Below are 20,042 nucleotides of genomic sequence, written 5' to 3'. Positions count from 1 at the left end.
AATTATTTTTGATGAGATTGAAAAAGTCACTCTCATAGCACCACCTTGTGGACAGCAGTGAGAAGTTTTAAAAATTGGGTTTAATAACTGGAGGAAAAAAAAAAAAAGACACACCAAGTTCTCCAGAAAGTTTACCAGTTATCAGCCACCCCAGGTCCTTCTTGGAAAGAGAGGGGATATGAATACATTCAACAGAATTAATTTCCGGCTATCCTGAAACTGACAGGCTGTATTTATTCGAAGTCCATTCTCTCTGGTTGAGTTTTGACATAAAGAGTCACTGACTGAAAATACCTTTTATTCAGATGTCATCTGAGGGCCACCTCCTATATCTCTGTCTGCTCCTTCTCTGTCTCTTTTCCAGGCTCATCAGAACTTGCATGACCACTAACAGTGGAACTCCTCGGGGCTCAGATTCAGGCCCAGTTCTCTTCTTACATCATATTCTCCTCAGGCAAATTTATTCCCGACCACCATGTTCCTCACCACTGGTACCTCCCAAATGTATTTATGTGGTTCAAACCTCTCCTCTGAGGTCCAGATCTTTATTTCTAACCCACTGTTCTGCCTGTGCATGTGAATGTTTCACATCCAAGACTGAACTTGGGATTTCCTCCCCTCCAAAACGGCTGTTCTTTTAGTGTTTTTAAATCCAATGAAGACAAAAAACTTCCATCCAACTTTCAAACCAGAAGCTTAGAAGCTATTCCTGATGCCTCCTTCACCCTCACCTCCCCCCACACCCCCGCCCCAGCAATCGATCTCTTGGCCTTGTCTGCTTTACCCACCACGTAGTTTCTCCTGAGTGGCCCACTTTGGCCGACCTTTATTGCCACCACTCTGCTCTGGTCATTTCTTGTCTAGACCCCTGCTGTAGGCTTCTAAGTAGTCTCCGTGTCCACCGTGGGCTCTCTAATCCATTCTCCACACTGAGGCATTTTCTCAAAATGCACATCTTCTCAGGCCACTGCAAACCTTCCAAACCCATGCCTCCTAGTCTGCCTTGTGGTGGGTCCTTCCCTGCCCCTCCAGCTGCTTCTCAGCCACGCTCCACGCCACGCTCTGGCAGACCCGCTGCTTCTCTGTTCCTCAAGCGTGTCCACTGCAGGGATTGGCACCTGCTCGTCGCTCTGCCCGTCCCATGCTTATCTCCACTCAGCCTTCCTACCTCAGCTTAGCCCTCTGTTCCTCAGAGGTGCCTTTTCCTGAACTTCCAGCCTTTATTAGAAGCTATTACACATCAGAAATACCTTCCCTCTGAACACTTATCTCAGTTTCCAAGCTTATATTCACGAAAGTGGTTTCTTGATGAAAGCCTTTGCTTCAAAAGAGCTCCAGAGGGAAGAGGGCCCACGGCTGAGTTTGCTCACTGTATCTCTCCAGCACGCAGCCACGTGCCTGCACATAGGTGATGTTTAAAAAGCTCCCTGTGGGCTTCCCTGGTGGCGCAGTGGTTGGGAGTCCGCCTGCCGATGCAGGCGACACGGGTTCATGCCCCGGTCCGGGAGGATCCCATGTGCCGCGGAGCGGCTGGGCCCGTGAGCCATGGCCGCTGAGCCTGCGCGTCCGGAGCCTGTGCTCCGCGACGGGAGAGGCCACGACAGTGAGAGGCCCGCGTACCGCAAAATAAATAAATAAATAAAAAGCTCCCTGAATGAATGAGTGAACTGCTGTGTCTCTGAGGCCCTGACGAGGCAATTACAACAGTCCACAGTGTATATCCATAGTTTGTGTTACGAACTTGTAAATAAAATCAGGTCCAGGTGTGATGGAAGGTTGAACATAACCTTCAGATGCCAAACCTGGCCAGGGAAACTCAGGCCCGCCTGCCCCCTGGCCTGGTCCCGCCTGGTCTTGTGACATTGGTGAGCATACCCTTGACAAAAATGATACGGGCATCTTCGCTAAGAACAAACAATGATTTTGAGGGACATACCAAAAGTATATGCCGTCTTCTCAGGGGCATGGTCTCACTAAAAACACATTCAGTTTAGGTAACTGTTCAGAAAAATTATTATCTCTATCTTCACACAAATAGGTTTTTCCTGCTTTTTGTTTTCGAAGCTGACAGGACAATTAAAGTCATTTATCTCAAAACACAGAAAGTTCAAAGGTGAACTGCCAGTCCTAGGAAATTTCTAGCTGCTTTTCAATAACATGTTTCCACGTTACAAAAAGAATCAAACATTATTGGGTGCCGTGTTCCTAAGATGAAATAAACACTCATTTTCACTGGATATTGACATACAAAGTGATTAATGCCTCTCTATGTCAAAATTATTATACAACTGTGTATAAAACATGTTCTTAATCTTTCCTCTATTATTTTACTTATTAATACATTTGTTCCAGGAATAATTGAAGATAGTATAACAGCACATAAAATACAGCAAAGTAACATAAATTATAAATCAATTAAGAATTCAAAAGAAAAATAGGGTAGGATAGAAAATAGATTCAGAAATGAGGCCAATTAAAAAATGCCTTTTGTAAGGACTAATATACTGCAAGGCAACATTGCTGGTTGTCTGCACAACAGGTTGTCCTGCCCTTCTTCCTTCTACAGAGTCCTGATTCTGTTCTGATATCGAGTATCCTGTGCTCAGTCCTGGAGGATGAACCATGGTTGATCTAAGAGAGTCACGGGCCCCTATCTGGACCATTTTGTTAGAAAGGAATGTCCTTGCTGTGTGAGACAATTTTAGTGAGATCTCTTACTTGTGGCTGGGAGGTTTCTGACCGATGCACTTGCTGTGGTTCTCATTAGGCTCTAAGCTTTCCAGCAGTCCACACCAAAAGGGAGATTTGGTTAGAAATAAGGCAGTGTCCGTAAAACAAAAACAGGCTCGCACCTCAGGAAAAGCACAATATTGCTAAGACTAAGCAGTATGCTGAGGGTCTGTAGGGATCCACTCACTTGTCCAATGTATTTAAAATCCCGAATGAAAGCATCAATGATAAGGATGCTGTAATCGGCAATCCAAGCCATATTGCCTTTTTCTTTTGACATAATTCATTATTCACCTTGAAGTTTCATTTTCTATATGCTTCTCAAGTTGAAACATTATTCTTCGAGCCAAAAGAAAATGCACTTAACAAATTAATTTGGACAACGGGTGCACACAAGTTGTTCTTTGCAAACGAACCTTTGGCTTATGACTACAAAGCCCTAATTCTATGAGTCGGTAGACCGGTGAGGTGGGTAGGAAAAAGGTCTAGATGGTCCCCATGTGCTTCTTTTAGAAAGAATATGTGTCTTGCTCTGTGTATTTCTACAGAAAAAGTGTAAGCATGCAACAGGACAGGGAAAGATCATATTCTAAAAAGAATTGTTTTCCCCCTTGAACAGTGACATAAGAAGACGTTTTACTTTTGTATCTAATTTTATTTTGTCTAGGAATCAGACTTCTTTTTCAGTTTATCTGTTTGTCCGTCTATGTATTTATATCCAGCTTATAAAGAAACGAAGCAAACATAGCACTGGTAGAAAGAATCTCTCCTTCTGTGTGCTCTCCTTGATGGCTTGAACTCCCAGCCAGTTGCAATAGCCAGCCTACCAGGAATAGACCCCACTTCAAGCCCATTTACTATTTTAATGACAAGAACTTGCTAATGTGGGCACTCAAAATGTAACCTTGGAAGGGAATGCTCTTCATACCAGGAAATCTTTGAGAAGGCTTGAGTTCTTGCCATAACTAAAAATCTGATGATGTATTACTGATAACTTCATCCCCAAATGAAAGCTAGCTCCCTGCTTCCATAATCCCCGGGGAGAATCACACCGAGAAGAGAGGAATTTGGAGAGAACGTGAAGGAAAGAGACTTCAGTTTCTCTTTTGAATAAAAATGAAGGCACCAGTCTAGGTGAGTATAGAGGACACACCTTCCAGATGCTGCAGGAAGTGGCCTGCACGTCTCCTACAGCACTGATATAGCAACTGCAGACAGTTCATAGAGGACCAAAGAAAGAACAGACTGCTCACGGCGGGCGGGGTTTGGTGGGGCTTCGGAATGAGGAATGTAGATGTGAAATGGTCTCTCCCCCAATTAGGCTTTGTATCCCAGCGGTGCTGACACTTCAGACTTCATTGCACATCCTGGCTTTCTCTTTAGTAAAGGGGAACGGTTCCATTCCAGCTGACGGTGGCCTCTCCCCACCTAGTTCTGATTGCTGCCTCCACTGGAGAAAACCGTCTTCCTGGCCTGTGTTCATCTTCATGTCGGACTCTTTCCCAGTGATGGGAATGAGTATCTGAGGGGGGAAACAGCCAGCATTTAGACCCCAGCCTACGTATAGTATACGGTTTTGGAGGAAGCCAGGAAGGAAGGAAGGTAGGATGGGTGGGCAGGAGTTGGGCTCAGGAAGCTGTGTTCCTAGAACTGGGTAAGCAGAGGGGGATTCTAGTACATGATGGTATTTAGACTCGCCCCATACAAAACACGACCATGATAACCTGGTTTGTTGTAGAGTTTGGAAATGGAATATTGATGACATGGAATGGCATGGTCCAGCACCAGATGGGACACATAGAGCCGGGTGTAGGTCACCAGATGTTGTCAGGAAAAACAAGAAAAGAGAGAGCTTACCACTTCTCAATGCTTCTAAGAGTACCTTTGCATTTGGGGGTGAAGGGCAAAGTATTCTCATGAGTAGTCAAGAACTGAGTTCCAGGCCCAGGTTGGTCTCAAATGACATTTGAGAGGGTACTTAACATCTCTCAGCCTCATTTACTCAGTTAGAAATCATTTTTTGGCCACTTCAGTTTCCTCTGTGTAAAATAAATATCATAGTATCTACCTCAGATGACTGTTGGGAGAATTTAATGGGATAATGTATGTAAAGTTTTCAACACAGCACCCGGAACAAAACGTTTGCCATGCATGTGAGCTAATAAAAACAAAAACAAAAAACGGTGCTTTCCTCAAAGAAGAGAGTAAAGTAGAAACAATGATATATTTTAAGGAATGTATTGTCAATGTCCCACTAAATGAAATGGGCTCATGTATATCTATATATCTATATAGATATTTCTCATAAGTAGAGAAAAAGAATTAGGAGTCACACAGATAAAGCAGTCACTAAGATATTTTTCCAAATTTAGTCATAATAATGACAAGTTGCTTAACACCAGACCTGTGATACTGAATGCAAAGAGTCAGACATCAAATCAGCAAGGCTCCGCCTATGGTGCCGAGGTACCAGATACAGCCTCCCAGTCTCATCATGATTTTTCCCTTGTCCAAAAGGCCAATGTTTAAAGACATCTTAAGATTAGTCTTTTTTCCTCATGTGTTTAAAAAAATATGGTGGGAATTGAAGTGGATTGTGTGGTCGCCCTTGGAGCAGAACCTCTAAGGTTTGCTGGGACTGTACCTTCATTATCGTTGCTTTCCTAGTGGCTGGCTGTTAGTAGGCCTCCAAAATGCTTTTTGAACTAATCTGAACACAAATGCCGTCTCAGTTTCGTTACTATGTCCCAGGATGATTGATCATCTGATGTTTGTTCTTGGGATAGAATAGACCAGTTGGAATCCCCCTGCCCCATCCCTTTCTTTTTCTAGTTCTTTCCTTGGGCATTACATGCCTTGTGCTCACAGATAGAAGACTCCAGGGAAGACTTTTTTGGAAATCTGACTCTCAACCTTTTGTTTTTTCTCTTACCTAAAAGTTGTTGGTTCCTCTGTGCTACTTCCGGACCCCCTGCCCTTATTTAAAGCAGGTTTAGAATTTCCACGTTACAATGCTTAGGTTAGGCCCATGGGATTGATGCCTAGGTTTCATCTCAGAGATCACACTTCTACCTCTTCCTGTAGAGCTAGCATGAGCTGTGAACCGGCAGTAGCCGCATCTCTCTGAGCGCGTTAAAGGTCAGGGCGCTTGGGATCTGGAATGCTCACCTACGGTAAGGTGCGCAGGCTTGTTCTGTGCGGGCTGGCCACTGTAGAAGTACAGATCAAAGAGGCGCTCCACTTTCCAGTCTGATAACAGCTGCCTGTCTGTGCTAAAAAGGACGCTGTAATTTCCGTTGATGTTGCACAGCCAAATAGGTAACTTGGGAGTCTTCAGCATGCTGCCCACCTGCAAGGGGAGAGGGGAATGCAGATGAACATAGAGATTTGGCCACATTGTGAAAGATGCTGATATGGCATCAGGATCAAAAAGCAGCTTGGAGGCTCGGCGTTGCGCTGGGAGCTGCGCAGGGTGCAGTGTGTGAAGGAAGATTTCAAACGAAAGCTTCATCATGAATGAATTTGCATTTATGAATGGTGTGGTGGTGACGCTGCAGTTTTTCTCTGCATGGATTGTATTTTAAAACATTTTGGGGATGGGCTCACGGAGGAGGTGGAACCATCTCAGTTCAGTTTGGAAGTGAGGTGGAGAATAAATAGATAAACTGAAATAGAAATGTAGGGGTGGAACAAGAGAACGTCAAGTGGTCTTTGTTGTTGACTAGTGTATTTACCCCCGTTCCCAAGGTAGGACAGTATTTCATTCAGCAGGTGGTCATTCAGGCAGCACTAACCATTTAGAATATAGGAAAAAGAGACTATTTAGAATATGGAAGTAGTGAATATTTTGAATACAAAAAAAAAGCTTCTGGGAAATAAGGGGAACACACACACCCTCACTCACACAGATATACCTATATCTGCGTGTTAACGTGTAGATCAATTGTGAAGAGGTACTTGGAGCTGAGTGTACTAGTTTAATATTACCTATAATTTTAAGTTCACTGATTTAATCAGCTTGTTATCTGTTTTTTCCAGGCAACTGTCAATTCAGCCTTGAATTTTCAAGTTAGTGCATTAGATTCACAAAAACCCCACTCTGGGAGGTGCTGTAACAAAGGGTCCTGCACACTGCAGTAACCCCTGAGGGTATCTCGATATTATAGTGTATTTTTCTTAATGGTGTCTCCCCTATTGTTTGAAGAGGCAGGGAAGCACATTTTGTTAAATGCCATTGAAACTCATTAATGTTAAAAAAAATTTTTTTTTCTACTTAAAGAGATAAACATGAGCTACATGGAAACCCCCAGCATTTTCCCACGATGCCAGGGAGAGCTCTGGACCCTCAGCCCTGGCACGTCTTCCCATGACAAAAGGATTCAGTTCTGTTTCTTTTCTTCTCAGTCCTTCAAGTTGTCCTGTGTGCTCAGGAGCAAATTCTTTTGTGTGGGAAATCCAGCTTTCAGAAAATGGTCACGTGTTTTGTAAACCCAAGTACTAAAGGCTAATAACTTGACATTCTGATTTCTCAATAGCTCTATTCAAATCTCTTCCTTTTTCTAGAGTTTAAATTCTTCAGTTGTGGGTGAGTGGGTGAATCAGAGGTGCTTTTGTCTTTAAGCTTTTCTCTTCAGCTACTGGAGAAAAATTATATTACTGTGTTCAAAAGAAATGACCTCAGTTTTAGTTGACAGTTGGAAAAAGGGGTGCAAACCCAGCACCCCAGTCTGGATACGCTCATAGTGGGTGCAGGTGGTACCACACCAGCACTGGCCCCTCTGGGCTGAGTATAACATGAGCCTCTCACACACCAAACGTGGGGCAAGTCGCCCATTGGCTACGTTGGAAATAAAACACAGAGGATGTGCCGTTGAAGCAGCCCTATGTGTTTAAGTTCCAGGAGCCGCCCCCAAGTTCCAAAGAACACTGTCGCCATTCATAGTTATAAAATAAGCTCTTTCTTTCCCAGACCTTCTTGCGATGGTGCCTCCTGTGCTAAGGTTATGTGTAATCAAAATATGATCCATATGACTTGGGATTGTTAAGGTTGGAACACATGGATCAACCAATTAGGAAACTGAGGGCTGTTTGTAATCAAAAGCCACTCCATTTGAACTTCAGGTCGATGTTCTGGCTGATTTTAAACAAACGAAATTTCCTGTAAATTATGTGTGGGTGGATGTAATAGACTGTAGGCATATATGATATTGTTTCATGGAATCTTTGTAATGTAGGCAAAATTCAACAGGCACTCAGATTCATACTCTGCAAAGGGCTGACACCACACTGTAGTGATTTTATGCAACAATGCAATGGTTTTCTTTCCTGAACTCAAAACTACTCAAGATTTTAAGTAGGAGGAAAATGAAGTAGTTATAAATATAACAATCTCCAACACCCAAAGTGATCACCCAGAGACCCCACACTAAACAGGCAGAGTCCCGCTTGCCTTGAGAGATTCTGGTCAAGAGGAAAATGTCTGTCACAGCACTTTGGGTTTTAACTCTGAGGGGTGAGCCTTCGGATTACAGCTGAGAACATACCTGGTTTAAAGGGAGTCCCACAAAACCAAAACTGAGCACCTCCCAATGGAACCCAGCCAAATATCATGCCCCTTTCATTCCTCTGAGCACCATGTAATCTGTTTGACTGGAATCTTCTGTTAAGAATTTGTATTGCGAGTTCAAGATGGCGGAGTAGAAGGACGTGTGCTCACTCCCTCTTGCGAGAGCACGGGTATCACAACTAAATGCTGAACAGTCATCGACAGGAAGACACTGGAACTCAACAAAAAGATACCCCACATCCAAAGACAAAGGAGAAGCCACAGTGAGATGGTAGGAGGGGCGCAATCACAATAAAATCAAATCCCATAACTGATGGGTGGGTGACTCACAGACTGGAGAACACTTATACTACAGAAGTCCACTCACCTGAGTGAAGGTTCTGAGCCCCACGTCAGACTTCCCAACCTGGGGGTCTGGCAATGGGCAGAGGAATTCCTAGAGAATCAAACTTTGAAGGCTAGCGGGATTTGATTGCAGGACTTTGACAGGACTGGGGGAAACAGAGACTCCACTCTTGGAGGGCACACACAAAGTAGTGTGTGCATCGGGACCCAAGGGAAGGAGCAGTGACCCCATAGGAGACTGAACCAGACCTACCTGCTAGTGTTGGAGGGTCTCCTGTAGAGGCGGGGGGTGGCTGTGGCTCATCACAGGACAAGGACACTGGCAGCAGCAGTTCTGGGAAGTACTCCTTGGCATGAGCCCTCCCAGAGTCTGCCATTAGCCCCACCAAACAGCCAGGTAGGCTCCAGTGTTGGGTTGCCTCAGACCAAACAACCAACAGGGAGGGAACTGAGCCCCACCCATCAGGAAGCTTGTACAAGCCTCTTAGATAGCCTCATCACCAGAGAGAAGACAGCAGAAGAAAGAAGAACTACAACCCTGCAGTCTGTGGAACAAAAACCACATTCACAGAAAGATAGACAAGATGAAAAGGCAGAGGGCTATGTACCAGATGAAGGAACAAGATAAAACCCCAGAAGAACAGCTAAATGAAGTGGAGATAGGCAACTTTCCAGGAAAAGAATTCAGAATAATGATAGTGAAGATGATCCAGAACCTCGGAAAAAGAATGGAGGCAAAGATCGAGAAGATGCAAGAAATGTTTAACAAAGACCTAGAAGAATTAAAGAACAAACACCTGGAAGAATTAGAGAACAAACAAACAGAGATAAACAATACAATAACTGAAATGAAAAATACACTAGAAGGAATCAATAGCAGAATAACTGAGGCAGAAGAACGGGTAAGTGACCTGGAAGACAGAATGGTGGAATTCACTGCTGCAGAACAGAATAAAGAAAAAAGAATGAAAAGAAATGAAGACAGCCTAAGAGACCTCTGGGACAACATTAAACACAACAACATTTGCATTATAGGGCTCCCAGAAGGAGAAGAGAGAGAGAAAGGACCCCAGAAAATATTTGAAGAGATTATAGTTGAAAACTTCCCTAACATGGGAAAGGAAATAGCCACCCAAGTCCAGGAAGTGCAGAGAGTCCCAGGCAGGATAAACCCAAGGAGAAACACGCCAAGAAACATAGTAATCAAATTGACAAAAATTAAAGACAAAGTATAATTATTGAAAGCAACAAGGGAAAAACAAAAAATAACATACAAGGGAACTCCCATAAGGTTAACAACTGATTTCTAGGCAGAAACTCTACAAGCCAGAAGGGAGTGGCATGATATACTTAAAGTGATGAAAGGGAAGAACCTACAACCAAGATTACTCTACCTGGCAAGGATCTCATTCAGATTCGATGGAGAAATCAAAAGCTTTACAGACAAGCAAAAGCTAAGAGAATTCAGCACCACTAAACCAGCTCTACAACAAATGTTAAAGGAACTTCTGTAAGTGGGAAACGCAAGAGAAGAAAAGGACCTACAAAAACACACCCATAACAATTAAGAAAATGGTAATAGGAACATACATATCGATAATTACCTTAAACGTGAGTGGAATAAATGCTCCAACCAAAGACACAGGCTCACTGAATGGATACAAAAACAAGACCCATATATATGCTGTCTACAAGAGACCCACTTCAGACCTAGGGACACATACAGACTGAAAGTGAGGGGATGGAAAAAGATATTCCATGCAAATGGAAATCAAAAGAAAGCTGGAGTAACAATACTCGTACCAGCTAAAATAGACTTTAAAATAAAGAATGTTACAACAGACAAGGGAGGACACTAAATAATGATTAAGGAATCAATCCAAGAAGAACATACAATTATAAATATGTATGCACCCAACTTAGGAGGCACCTCAATACGTAAGGCAACTGCTAACGGCTCTAAAATAGGAAATCGACAGTAACACAATAATAGTGGGGGACTTTAACACCTCATTTACACCAAAGGACAGATCATCCAAACAGAAAATTAATAAGGAAACACAAGTTTTAAATGACACAATAGACCAGATAGATTTAATTGATATTTATAGGACATTCCATCCAAAAACAGCAGATTATACTTTCTTCTCAAGTGTACACGGAACATTCTCCAGGATAGTTCACATCTTGGGTCACAAATCAAGCCTCGGTAAATTTAAGAAAATTGAAATCATATCAAGCATCTTTTCTGACCACAACGCTATGAGATTAGAAATCAATTACAGGGAAAAAAATGTAAAAAGCACAAATGCATGGAAGCTAAATAATACGCTACTAAATAACCAAGAGACCACTGAAGAGAGCAAAGAGGAAATCAAAAAATACCTAGAGACAAATGACAAGGAAAACACGACTATCCAAAACCTATGGGATGCAGCAAAAGCAGTTCTAAGAGGGAAGTTTATAGCTATACAAGCCTACCTCAAGAAACAAGAAAAATCTCAAATAAATAATCTAACCTTACACCTAAAGTAACTAGAGAAAGAAGAACAAACAAAACCCAAAGTTAGTAGAAGGAAAGAAATCATAAATATCAGAGGAGAAATAAATGAAATAGAAACAAAGAAAACAGTAGCAAAGATCAATAAAACTAAAAGCTGGTTCTTTGAGAAGATAAAAAAAATTGATAAACCATTAGCCAGACTCATCAAGAAAAAGAGGGAGAGGACTCAAATCAACAAAATTAGAAATGAAAAAGGAGAAGTAACAACTGACACAGCAGAAATACAAAGCATCCTAAGAGACTACTACAAACAACTCTATGCCAATAAAATGAACAACCTGGAAGAAATGGACAAATTCTTAGAAAGGTATAACCTTCCAAGACTGAACCAGGAAGAAATAGAAAATATGAACAGACCAATCACAAGCACTGATATTGAAATTGATTAAAAATCTTCCAACAAACAAAAGTCCAGGACCAGATGGCTTCACAGGTGAATTCTATCAAACATTTAGAGAAGAGCTAACACCCATCCTTCTCAAACTCTTCCAAAAAATTGCAGAGGAAGGAACACTCCCAAACTCATTCTATGAGGCCACCATCACCCTGATACCAAAACCAGACAAAGATGCTACGAAAAAAAGAATATTACAGACCAGTATCACTCATGAATATAGATGCAAAAATCTCAACAAAATACTAGTAAACAGAATTCAACAACACATTAAAAGGATCATACACCATGTTCAAGTGGGATTTATCCCAGGGATGCAAGGATTCTTCAATATATGCAAATCAATCAATGTGATACACCATATTAACAAATTGAAGAATAAAAACCATACAATCATCTCAATAGGTGCAGAAAAAGCTTTTGACAAAATTCAACACCGATTTATGATAAAAACTCTCCAGAAAGTGGGCATAGAGGGAACCTACCTCAACGTAATAAAGGCCATATACGACAAACCCACAGCAAACATCATTCTCAATGGTGAAAAACTGAAAACATTTCCTCTAAGATCAGGAACAAGACAAGGATGTCCACTCTAGCCATTATTATTCAGCATAGTTTTGGAAGTCCTAGCCATTGCAATCAGAGAAGAAAAAGAAATAAAAGGAATACACATTGGAAAAGAAGAAGTAAAACTGTCACTGTTTTCAGATGACATGATACTATACATAGAGAATCCTAAAGATGCCACCGGAAAACTACTAGAGCTAATCAATGAATTTGGTAAAGTTGCAGGATACAAAGTTAATGCACAGAAATCTCTTGCATTCCTATACACTAATGATGAAAAACCTGAAAGAGAAATTAAGGAAACACTACCATTTACCATTGCAACAAAAAGAATAAAATACCTAGGAATAAACCTACCTAAGGAGACAAAAGACCTGTATGCAGAAAACTATAAGACACTGATGAAAGAAATTAAAGATGATACAAACAGATGGAGAGATATACCATGTTCTTAGATTAGAAGAATCAATATTGTGAAAGTGACTATACTACCCAGAGCAATCTACAGAATCAGTGCAATCCCTATCAAATTACCAATGGCATTTTTTACAGAAGTAGAACAAAAAATCTTAAAATTTGTTTGGAGACACCAAAGACCCCAAATCGGCAAAGCAGTCTTGAGGGAAAAAAAACCGAAGCTGGAGGAATCAGACTCCCTGACTTCACACTATACTACAAGTCTACAGTAATGAAGACAGTATGGTACTGGCACAAAAACAGAAATATAGATCAATGGAACAGGATAGAAAGCCCAGAGATAAACCCGCGCACCTATGATCAACTAATCTATGACAAAGGAAGCAAGGATACACAATGGAGAAAAGACAGTCTCTTCAATAAGTGGTGCTGGGAAAACTGGACAGCTACATCTAAAAGAATGAAATTAGAACACTCCCTAACACCATACACAAAAATAAACTCAAAATGGATTAGAGACCTAAATATAAGACCGGACACTATAAAACTCTTAGAGGAAAACATAGGAAGGACACTCTCTGACATAAATCACAGCAAGATCTTTTTTGATGCACTTCCTATTGTAATGGAAATAAAAACAAAAATAAACAAATGGGACCTAATGAAACTTAAAAGCCTTTGCAAAACAAAGGAAACTACAAACGAGACAAAAAGACAACCCTCAGAATGGGAGAAAATATTTGCAAACGAATCAACGGACAAAGGATTAATCTCCAAAATTTACAAGTAGCTCATGCAGCTCAATATTAGAAAAACAAACAACCCAATCAAAAAATTGGCAGAAGACCTAAATAGACATTTCTCCAACGAAGACATACAGATGCCCAAGAGACACATGAAAAGCTGCTAACATCACTAATTTTTAGAGAAATACACATCAAAACTACAATGCGGTATCACCTCACACCAGTTAGAATGGGCATCATCAGAAAATCTACAAGCAACAAATGCTCGAGAGGGTTTGGAGAAAAGGTAACCCTCTTGCACTGTTGGTGGAAATGTAAATTGATACAGCCACTATGGAGAAAAGTATGGAGGTTCCTTAAAAAACTAAAAATAGGGCTTCCCTGGTGGCGCAGTGGTTGAGAGTCCGCTTGCCAATGCAGGGGACACGGGTTCATGCCCCGGTCTGGGAAGATCCCACATGCAGCGGAGCGGCTGGACCCGTGAGCCATGGCCGCTGAGCCTGTGCGTCCGGAGCCTGTGCTCCGCAACGGGAGAGGACACAACAGTGAGAGGCTCACGTACGGAAAACAAAAAAACAAACAAAAAAACTAAAAATAGATTTACCATATGACCCAGCAATCCCACTACTGGGCATATACCCAGAGAAAACCATAATTCAAAAAGACACATGCACTCCAATGTTCATTGCAGCACTATTTACAATAGCCAGGTCATGGAAGCAGCCTAAATGCCCACCAAAAGACGAATGGTTAAAGAAGATGTGGTCCATATATACAATGGAATATTACTCAGCCATAGAAAGGAACGAAATTGGGTCATTTGTAGAGACATGGATGGATCTAGAGACTGTCATACAGAGTGAAGTAAGTCAGAAAGAGAAAAACAAATATCGTATATTAACGCATATATGTGGAACCTAGAAAAATGGTACAGATGAACCGGTTTGCAGGACAAAAATAGAGACACAGATGTAGAGAACAAACGTATGGACACCAAGCGGGGAAAGTGGCAGAGGGGTGGGGTGGTGGTGTGATGAATTGGGAGTTTGGGATTGACATGTATACACTGATGTGTATAAAATGGATGACTAATAAGAACCTGCTGTATAAAAAAATAAATAAAATTAAATTTAAAAAAAAAAGAATTTGTATTGCTTTGGGGTAGACACAGTTTATCAGCCAAGCTCCCCCAAAGGAGGATTCTAAATATGTTTTATTGGTGAGATTCCACCAATGCAGAATTGGTGCGTGTTGCCTCATGTTGCCATGGTAAGAAGGAAATTAAATTGTGATACAGTGGTGCTATAAATAAAATACCTTTCTCCTTAAATTCACTCATCGTGTAATAAGCCCAGTGTGTTCAGCCTTACATGCAGCAGTCAAGCCTTCCATAACATGTATCCTTTAATGTAAAGTTATGAAGATAGGAAGAAGGACGGGACAATTCTAAGCACCAGAGGGTGAGGATGGCGTCCACGTAATGCTTTCCTATGCTGCCGTCTAGAACAATGGCTCTTACAGTACGCCTTTGCACAGCGAGCTTGATGTTGAAGTCCCAAGGCCCCCAGCCGGTGATCTGAACCAGAGAAAGGTGTTGGAAGTGTTGTGCGTTTTTCGCTGATTCCTGGTGACAATTTGTGTGCATGAGTGCTCGTGGTTGGACTCTCATCTCTGCCACCTGGAACCTGAGTTGATGTAAATTCTCTCAGTGAGTTTGCAGGGATGTTGTCATGTTTGCGGGGCGCTACCTCAGTGACTCAGTGGTAGAGAACAGTGGGTGGAGCTTCATCTGGTACTTTGAGGGTTGGCTATCTTCCTATCAGTCTCTTTAAAGGGAAAGTGTAAAAAGGGAAGAGGGTAGGACTCGGGTGGTGATGTGCTCTGCCAGGGCTGCCGGGGGAATAAATCCAGCAAGATATAAATGGCTTCAGTCCCTTCTAAAAACCAGAGTTGATTTTTCTTCTCTGTGGCAGGTGCGAAGGTAATGTAAACCTCCTAAGGCTTTCCAGATGGTGTTAGATTCCAACTGCTTTATGTTCTCACTTAGGTATTGGAACCTCACACTCAAACCTGTACCTTCAAATAGAAAAGTGACGGGAGGCTTCAAAATAGTGCCTCGTCCTGAGGGGAGCTGGCTGTGTGCTGCAGGAACCAGCCGTCTGCTGGGCTCTGGGGGCCTTGCCATGTCATCTAATGAGAGCTCCTTTTTCATTTTTTAATCTCACCCGCTGGGCTGTGACATTGGGACTGAAAGACGTGTGTTTTTGCAATCTCTGCAATTTTGTCACCGAGTAAGAAGAGATTCACTTCGGGAAGACAGATGCAGTGGTACAGGAGGGGTTTCACCTCGACAGCAGAATCTGTCAGGCAGCACGTTGGTTTTCTTTTGAACTCAGAAACCTTCTTATATTAGGTTTCTATTACCAGTGCCTACACAGAATCTTCTGATTTAGAGCATCCACCGCAGGCAGGAGTCCCTAAGTACCCATAAAATGCTTAAACCTAGATGCTTTTGGCATATTCACGTGTCCTGTGCAGAGTCACCATGCCTCAGAGCAGAAAGGGAGGGGAGCGATTGTGAGATCCTCAATCCAGTGATGCTTAAAGCATTGTCCTAGACCCACATCTGGTTCTTTTCTGAGCAAATTGTTGCTCTGCAAGAAGTTCTATGATAAAATGTTGTGAAATACTAGACGTCTGTATGCACGGCAGTCAGATGGGGCTTCTGGTTAGCATGTCTCTGAGTGCCCCTGAGCTTGTCCTTCTAGCATGTAAGCGAGAGTTGTGGGCTGACAAAGCACAGGTGAAGGGTAACAGGTGCTTGAAAGGGTGCGTGCTACCAGTACCTGCAGTTCATGAGCAACTCAAACTCACCACTGCTTTAACCTAGAAGTCAGTGGAGAAAGTTCTAGATGTTGAGCACGACCGTCATGCATTCTAAAACGGAGCCGTGATCTTGCCACCATCTAACTGTTGTAGTTCAGCATCACTGGACCTGTGATTGATCTCACAGATGATGTAATACAGGTCTACATCTCTATGTCCATACATTGATGTGATCGATTACGAAAGTACTTCTGATGATATAATGCCAGGGTGACATTTTGTATTTACCACTTTATCAGAAAACAAGCCAAGATGATCATGACAGGCAACGTGGCACAGTGGGCTGAAGGGGCCTTGGAATGTAGCTGGGTCTGGGGTCAGAACCCTGGCTCTGACACTTCCCTAGCTGGTGGCCTAGGGCAACTTCCTATACTTTTCTCAGTCTGGATTTTCTCATCTCTAAAATGAATGACCAAACAACAGCCAGTGTACTTGAACTAACACTGATTATACCTTTGAGTGGAAGTGAGGAGGAAATGAAAGAAGATATCATTACCAGTGGCTTAGAGAGAGCCTGGCACACAGTACGTGCTCCACACAAGTGGCCGTTGGCACTATAATGACTAAATGAGCTTTAAAAAATGCCATCTTCAGGGATGATGAGAAAATATAAAATTCTTATATCCATAAAATCATTCTATGTAAAAATTATTTTAATAATAATAGATGAGTTGTGGATTGCTCTTATCCTGGAATATAATGAGCTGCTATAGAAACTAAAAAAGCACCTTCGGATTAAATAAACCTTATATGTACACATGTGGCTGCCGAATAGTCATATATCTCAGCAGTTCAAGTAAGAATACTACCCACCAGCCTATATCTGCTCTTTAATACATCTGTTCTGAAACCAAACTTGAAGCGCACGTGAGAGACAACATAATAAACATCCTCCGGGTTTCAAGCCATTAGTGTACAATTTCAGGCAATTTTTACCGCGGGTAGGGTTCATAGGCGTCTCCCTGGGGAGAGAACACTGACTCTAAGAAGAAAGGACGAAAAGCCACATTAGTCACTTTTCGAAAAGATGGAAGCTTTGATTCCTACATGTGATTTCTATGTAGATTTAAAAGCTAACCTGGCCTGTCGCCATCCTTTGCCCTACTTCCAATCTGCGAGCGGGCCTTTGGACGGTGGTCCTGAGGTCGGGTACATTTTGCCCTCTTCCCAGCAGGAAAGCTCTTATTTATTTTTTTTACCTTAGGCCTCGGTCTCTTGATTGACTTTAAGGTCCCAGCAAACATCCACTTTATTATTGGAAGATATTTTAGGCTCTGCAGGTATTTTTCTTTAGAGCATGATTTAATAGCACTATTGGTCAGAGCTGACTTGTATCAAAAGAAATGCATGGAAAATGGTAGCACTGGACGGCTGTGAATTCTTGCCTCTCTGAGGCTCTCTCTCTCTCTCTCTCAATCTCTCTTTCTTGGAGCAAGGGCAGGGGTGGTGGTGGTGGGGTGCGTAGCCTTCAATATAGTTTCTTGTGTTCGAGCAGCTTAGTAGCTATTTAGCAAACACCTGTTTAATTGTAATTTAAGATAAGGTTTGAAACTTGCCCCGAAAGCCTTGCAAACGGTAAAAAGGAATAGAAAGCTGTCAACCTTTCTGATACTGATTGAAAGAAGATACTCTTTCTTGTAATTTCAGTTGAAATAGCTAGTTTTCCAATTCTGCACGCCATGGGTTTAATCAGCTAAGTCTAACAAGATTTTTTTTTTTTCTGTTTTTTAGAGCAGTGATTCAGGCAGGGCAGTTTTGTCCCCCAGGGGACATTTGGCAATGTCTGAAGACATTTTTCGTTGTCACACTGGGCGGGGGGCATAGTGGGTAAAAGCCAGGAAGCTGCTAAACATCCCATAATGCACAGGACAGCCCCCATCACAGAGAATTATCTAGTCCAAAATATCAGTAGTGCTGAGGTTAAGCAGCCCTGTTCCAGAACAGAGGTTTCTAACCTTGGGTGCACATTAGAATCACCTGAAGACTTAAAAAAAAATTCAATGCCCAGGTGCTCTCCAGCCCAGATAAACAGAGTCATTGGGTAGGACAAGGCTATACAATTTGTCGGGTCCAGTACAAAATGAAAAAGTGGGGGCCTTTGTTGAAAAAGTGTTAAGGATGTTAAGGCAGTGACAACAGAGCATCAAACCAAGTGCAGCACCTTGTAAGTGTGGGGCTGAGTGTGAGCACACAGGTCCTACACACGTGTAGTTGACACTGTTCTGGAGGGTGACCTGGGCATTGATAGTTTTAAAAGCTCTACAAGTGGACCAAAGACTGACAGACACCTCACCAAAGAAGACAGACAGATGGCAAATAAGTATATGCAAAGATGTTCCACATCATATACTCTAATAGTATCAGGGCGATGCCAAAAATACCCCAATAATTGAGATACCACTACATACCTATTAGAATGGCCGAAATCTAGAACACTGACAATACCAAATGCTGACAAGAATGTAGGGCAACAGGACATCTCATCCATTGCCGGTAGGAATGTAAAATGGCATAGCCCCTTTGGAAGGCAACTTGGTAGTTTCTTACAAAACTAAACATACCATATGATCTAGCATTTGCCCTGCTTGGTATTTACCCAAAGGAGGTGAAAATGTACATCCACACGAAAAACCTGCACATGGATGTTTATAGCAGCTTTATTCATAATTACCAAAACTTGGAAGCAGCCAAGATACCTTTTGTAAGTGAATGGATAAATAAACCATGGTTTATCAGTGGAATAATATCTGTTCAATGAAATGTTACTCACAATATTCCAATGGAATATTATTCAGTGCTATAAAGAAATGAGATATCAAACTGAAAATACATGGAGGAAATTTAAATGCATAGTATTAAGTGAAAGAAGCCAATCTAAAAAGGCTACGTACTCTATGATTCCAACTAGGTAACCTTCTGGAAAAGGCAAAACTATGAAGACAGTAAAAAGATCATTGGTGACTGGGGTTGGGGGGGACGGAGGGTTGCACAGCAGGGCGCAGAGGATTTTTAGGGCGGTGAAACTACTCTGTATAATGCTATAATTGTGGATACGTGTCATTGTACCTTTGTCCAAACCCAGAGAACGTAAACACCAAGAGTGAACCCTAATGTGAACGATGGACTTTGGATGATAACGATATGTCAGTGTAGGTCCATCAGTTGTAACAAATGTACCACTCTGGTGATGGACACTGGAAATGTGGAGGCCATGCCTGTGTAGGGACGGGGGATACATGGAAACCTTTGTAAATACTTTCCACGTTGCCGTGAGCCTAAAGCTGCTTTAAAAGAATAAAGTCGCTTGAGAAAACAAAACTCTCCAGGTGATTTCAATGTGCAGCCAGTGTCAGGATCGCTGTTATTTAGTTTTTATTGCCTATCCTTCCTACAGCACTCAGTTTATGTCCGTGGTATTGGCCCACGTATAACTCCTCTTTGTATCGGACACAGAATCTCACAATCAATAGATGCTGAATGAACATGGCTGAATAAAACACTCTACTGTTATTCCTTATCATCTATTATGAAGCCTTATGTGTGGAGAGGTCATTCAGGCTTTCCAAACAGGCTTCAGCGTTCATGGTTTTGTTTGCTGTTCACATCAGTCATGTGGTTGCAGGGCAAGTGTTAGGACATTAGTCTGTGGATGAGGAAGCAGGCTCAGAGCAGGTAAGTGACTGGCCCAAGTCACACTCCTGTGAGTGGCAGGGCAAGGCCTCCAGCCAAGTCTCCTGGTTCCCAGGACAGGGCTGTTTTCCACGTGTTATGGGAACCTTCTCACTTTTACACCAGGTTTCTAAAGTATGGTGCACGTGCCCCTTG

At 42.2% G+C, this 20,042-nt stretch overlaps 1 protein-coding gene across 1 annotated transcript in view; it reads right to left on the bottom strand.

Annotated features, from left to right (window-relative positions):
* Positions 1-4,109: 4,109 nt before the first annotated feature.
* The window catches only part of MINDY4B (MINDY family member 4B), a gene marked incomplete at both ends in the record, with an annotated part of 41,077 nt that continues 25,144 nt past the window's right edge, over positions 4,110-20,042 (bottom strand). Inside the window, 2 exons of the mRNA XM_079922821.1 lie at positions 4,110-4,252; positions 5,899-6,079. Of these exons, the coding sequence (XP_079778947.1) occupies positions 4,110-4,252; positions 5,899-6,079 (324 nt within the window). The remainder of the gene's footprint in view (positions 4,253-5,898; positions 6,080-20,042) is intronic.

Source organism: Stenella coeruleoalba (assembly GCF_951394435.1).
Source record: "Stenella coeruleoalba genome assembly, chromosome: 5".
Lineage (NCBI taxonomy): Eukaryota > Metazoa > Chordata > Mammalia > Artiodactyla > Delphinidae > Stenella > Stenella coeruleoalba.
The sequence above is the reverse complement of the archived record's forward strand: the minus strand, read 5'-3'. Positions and strand labels throughout refer to the sequence as shown.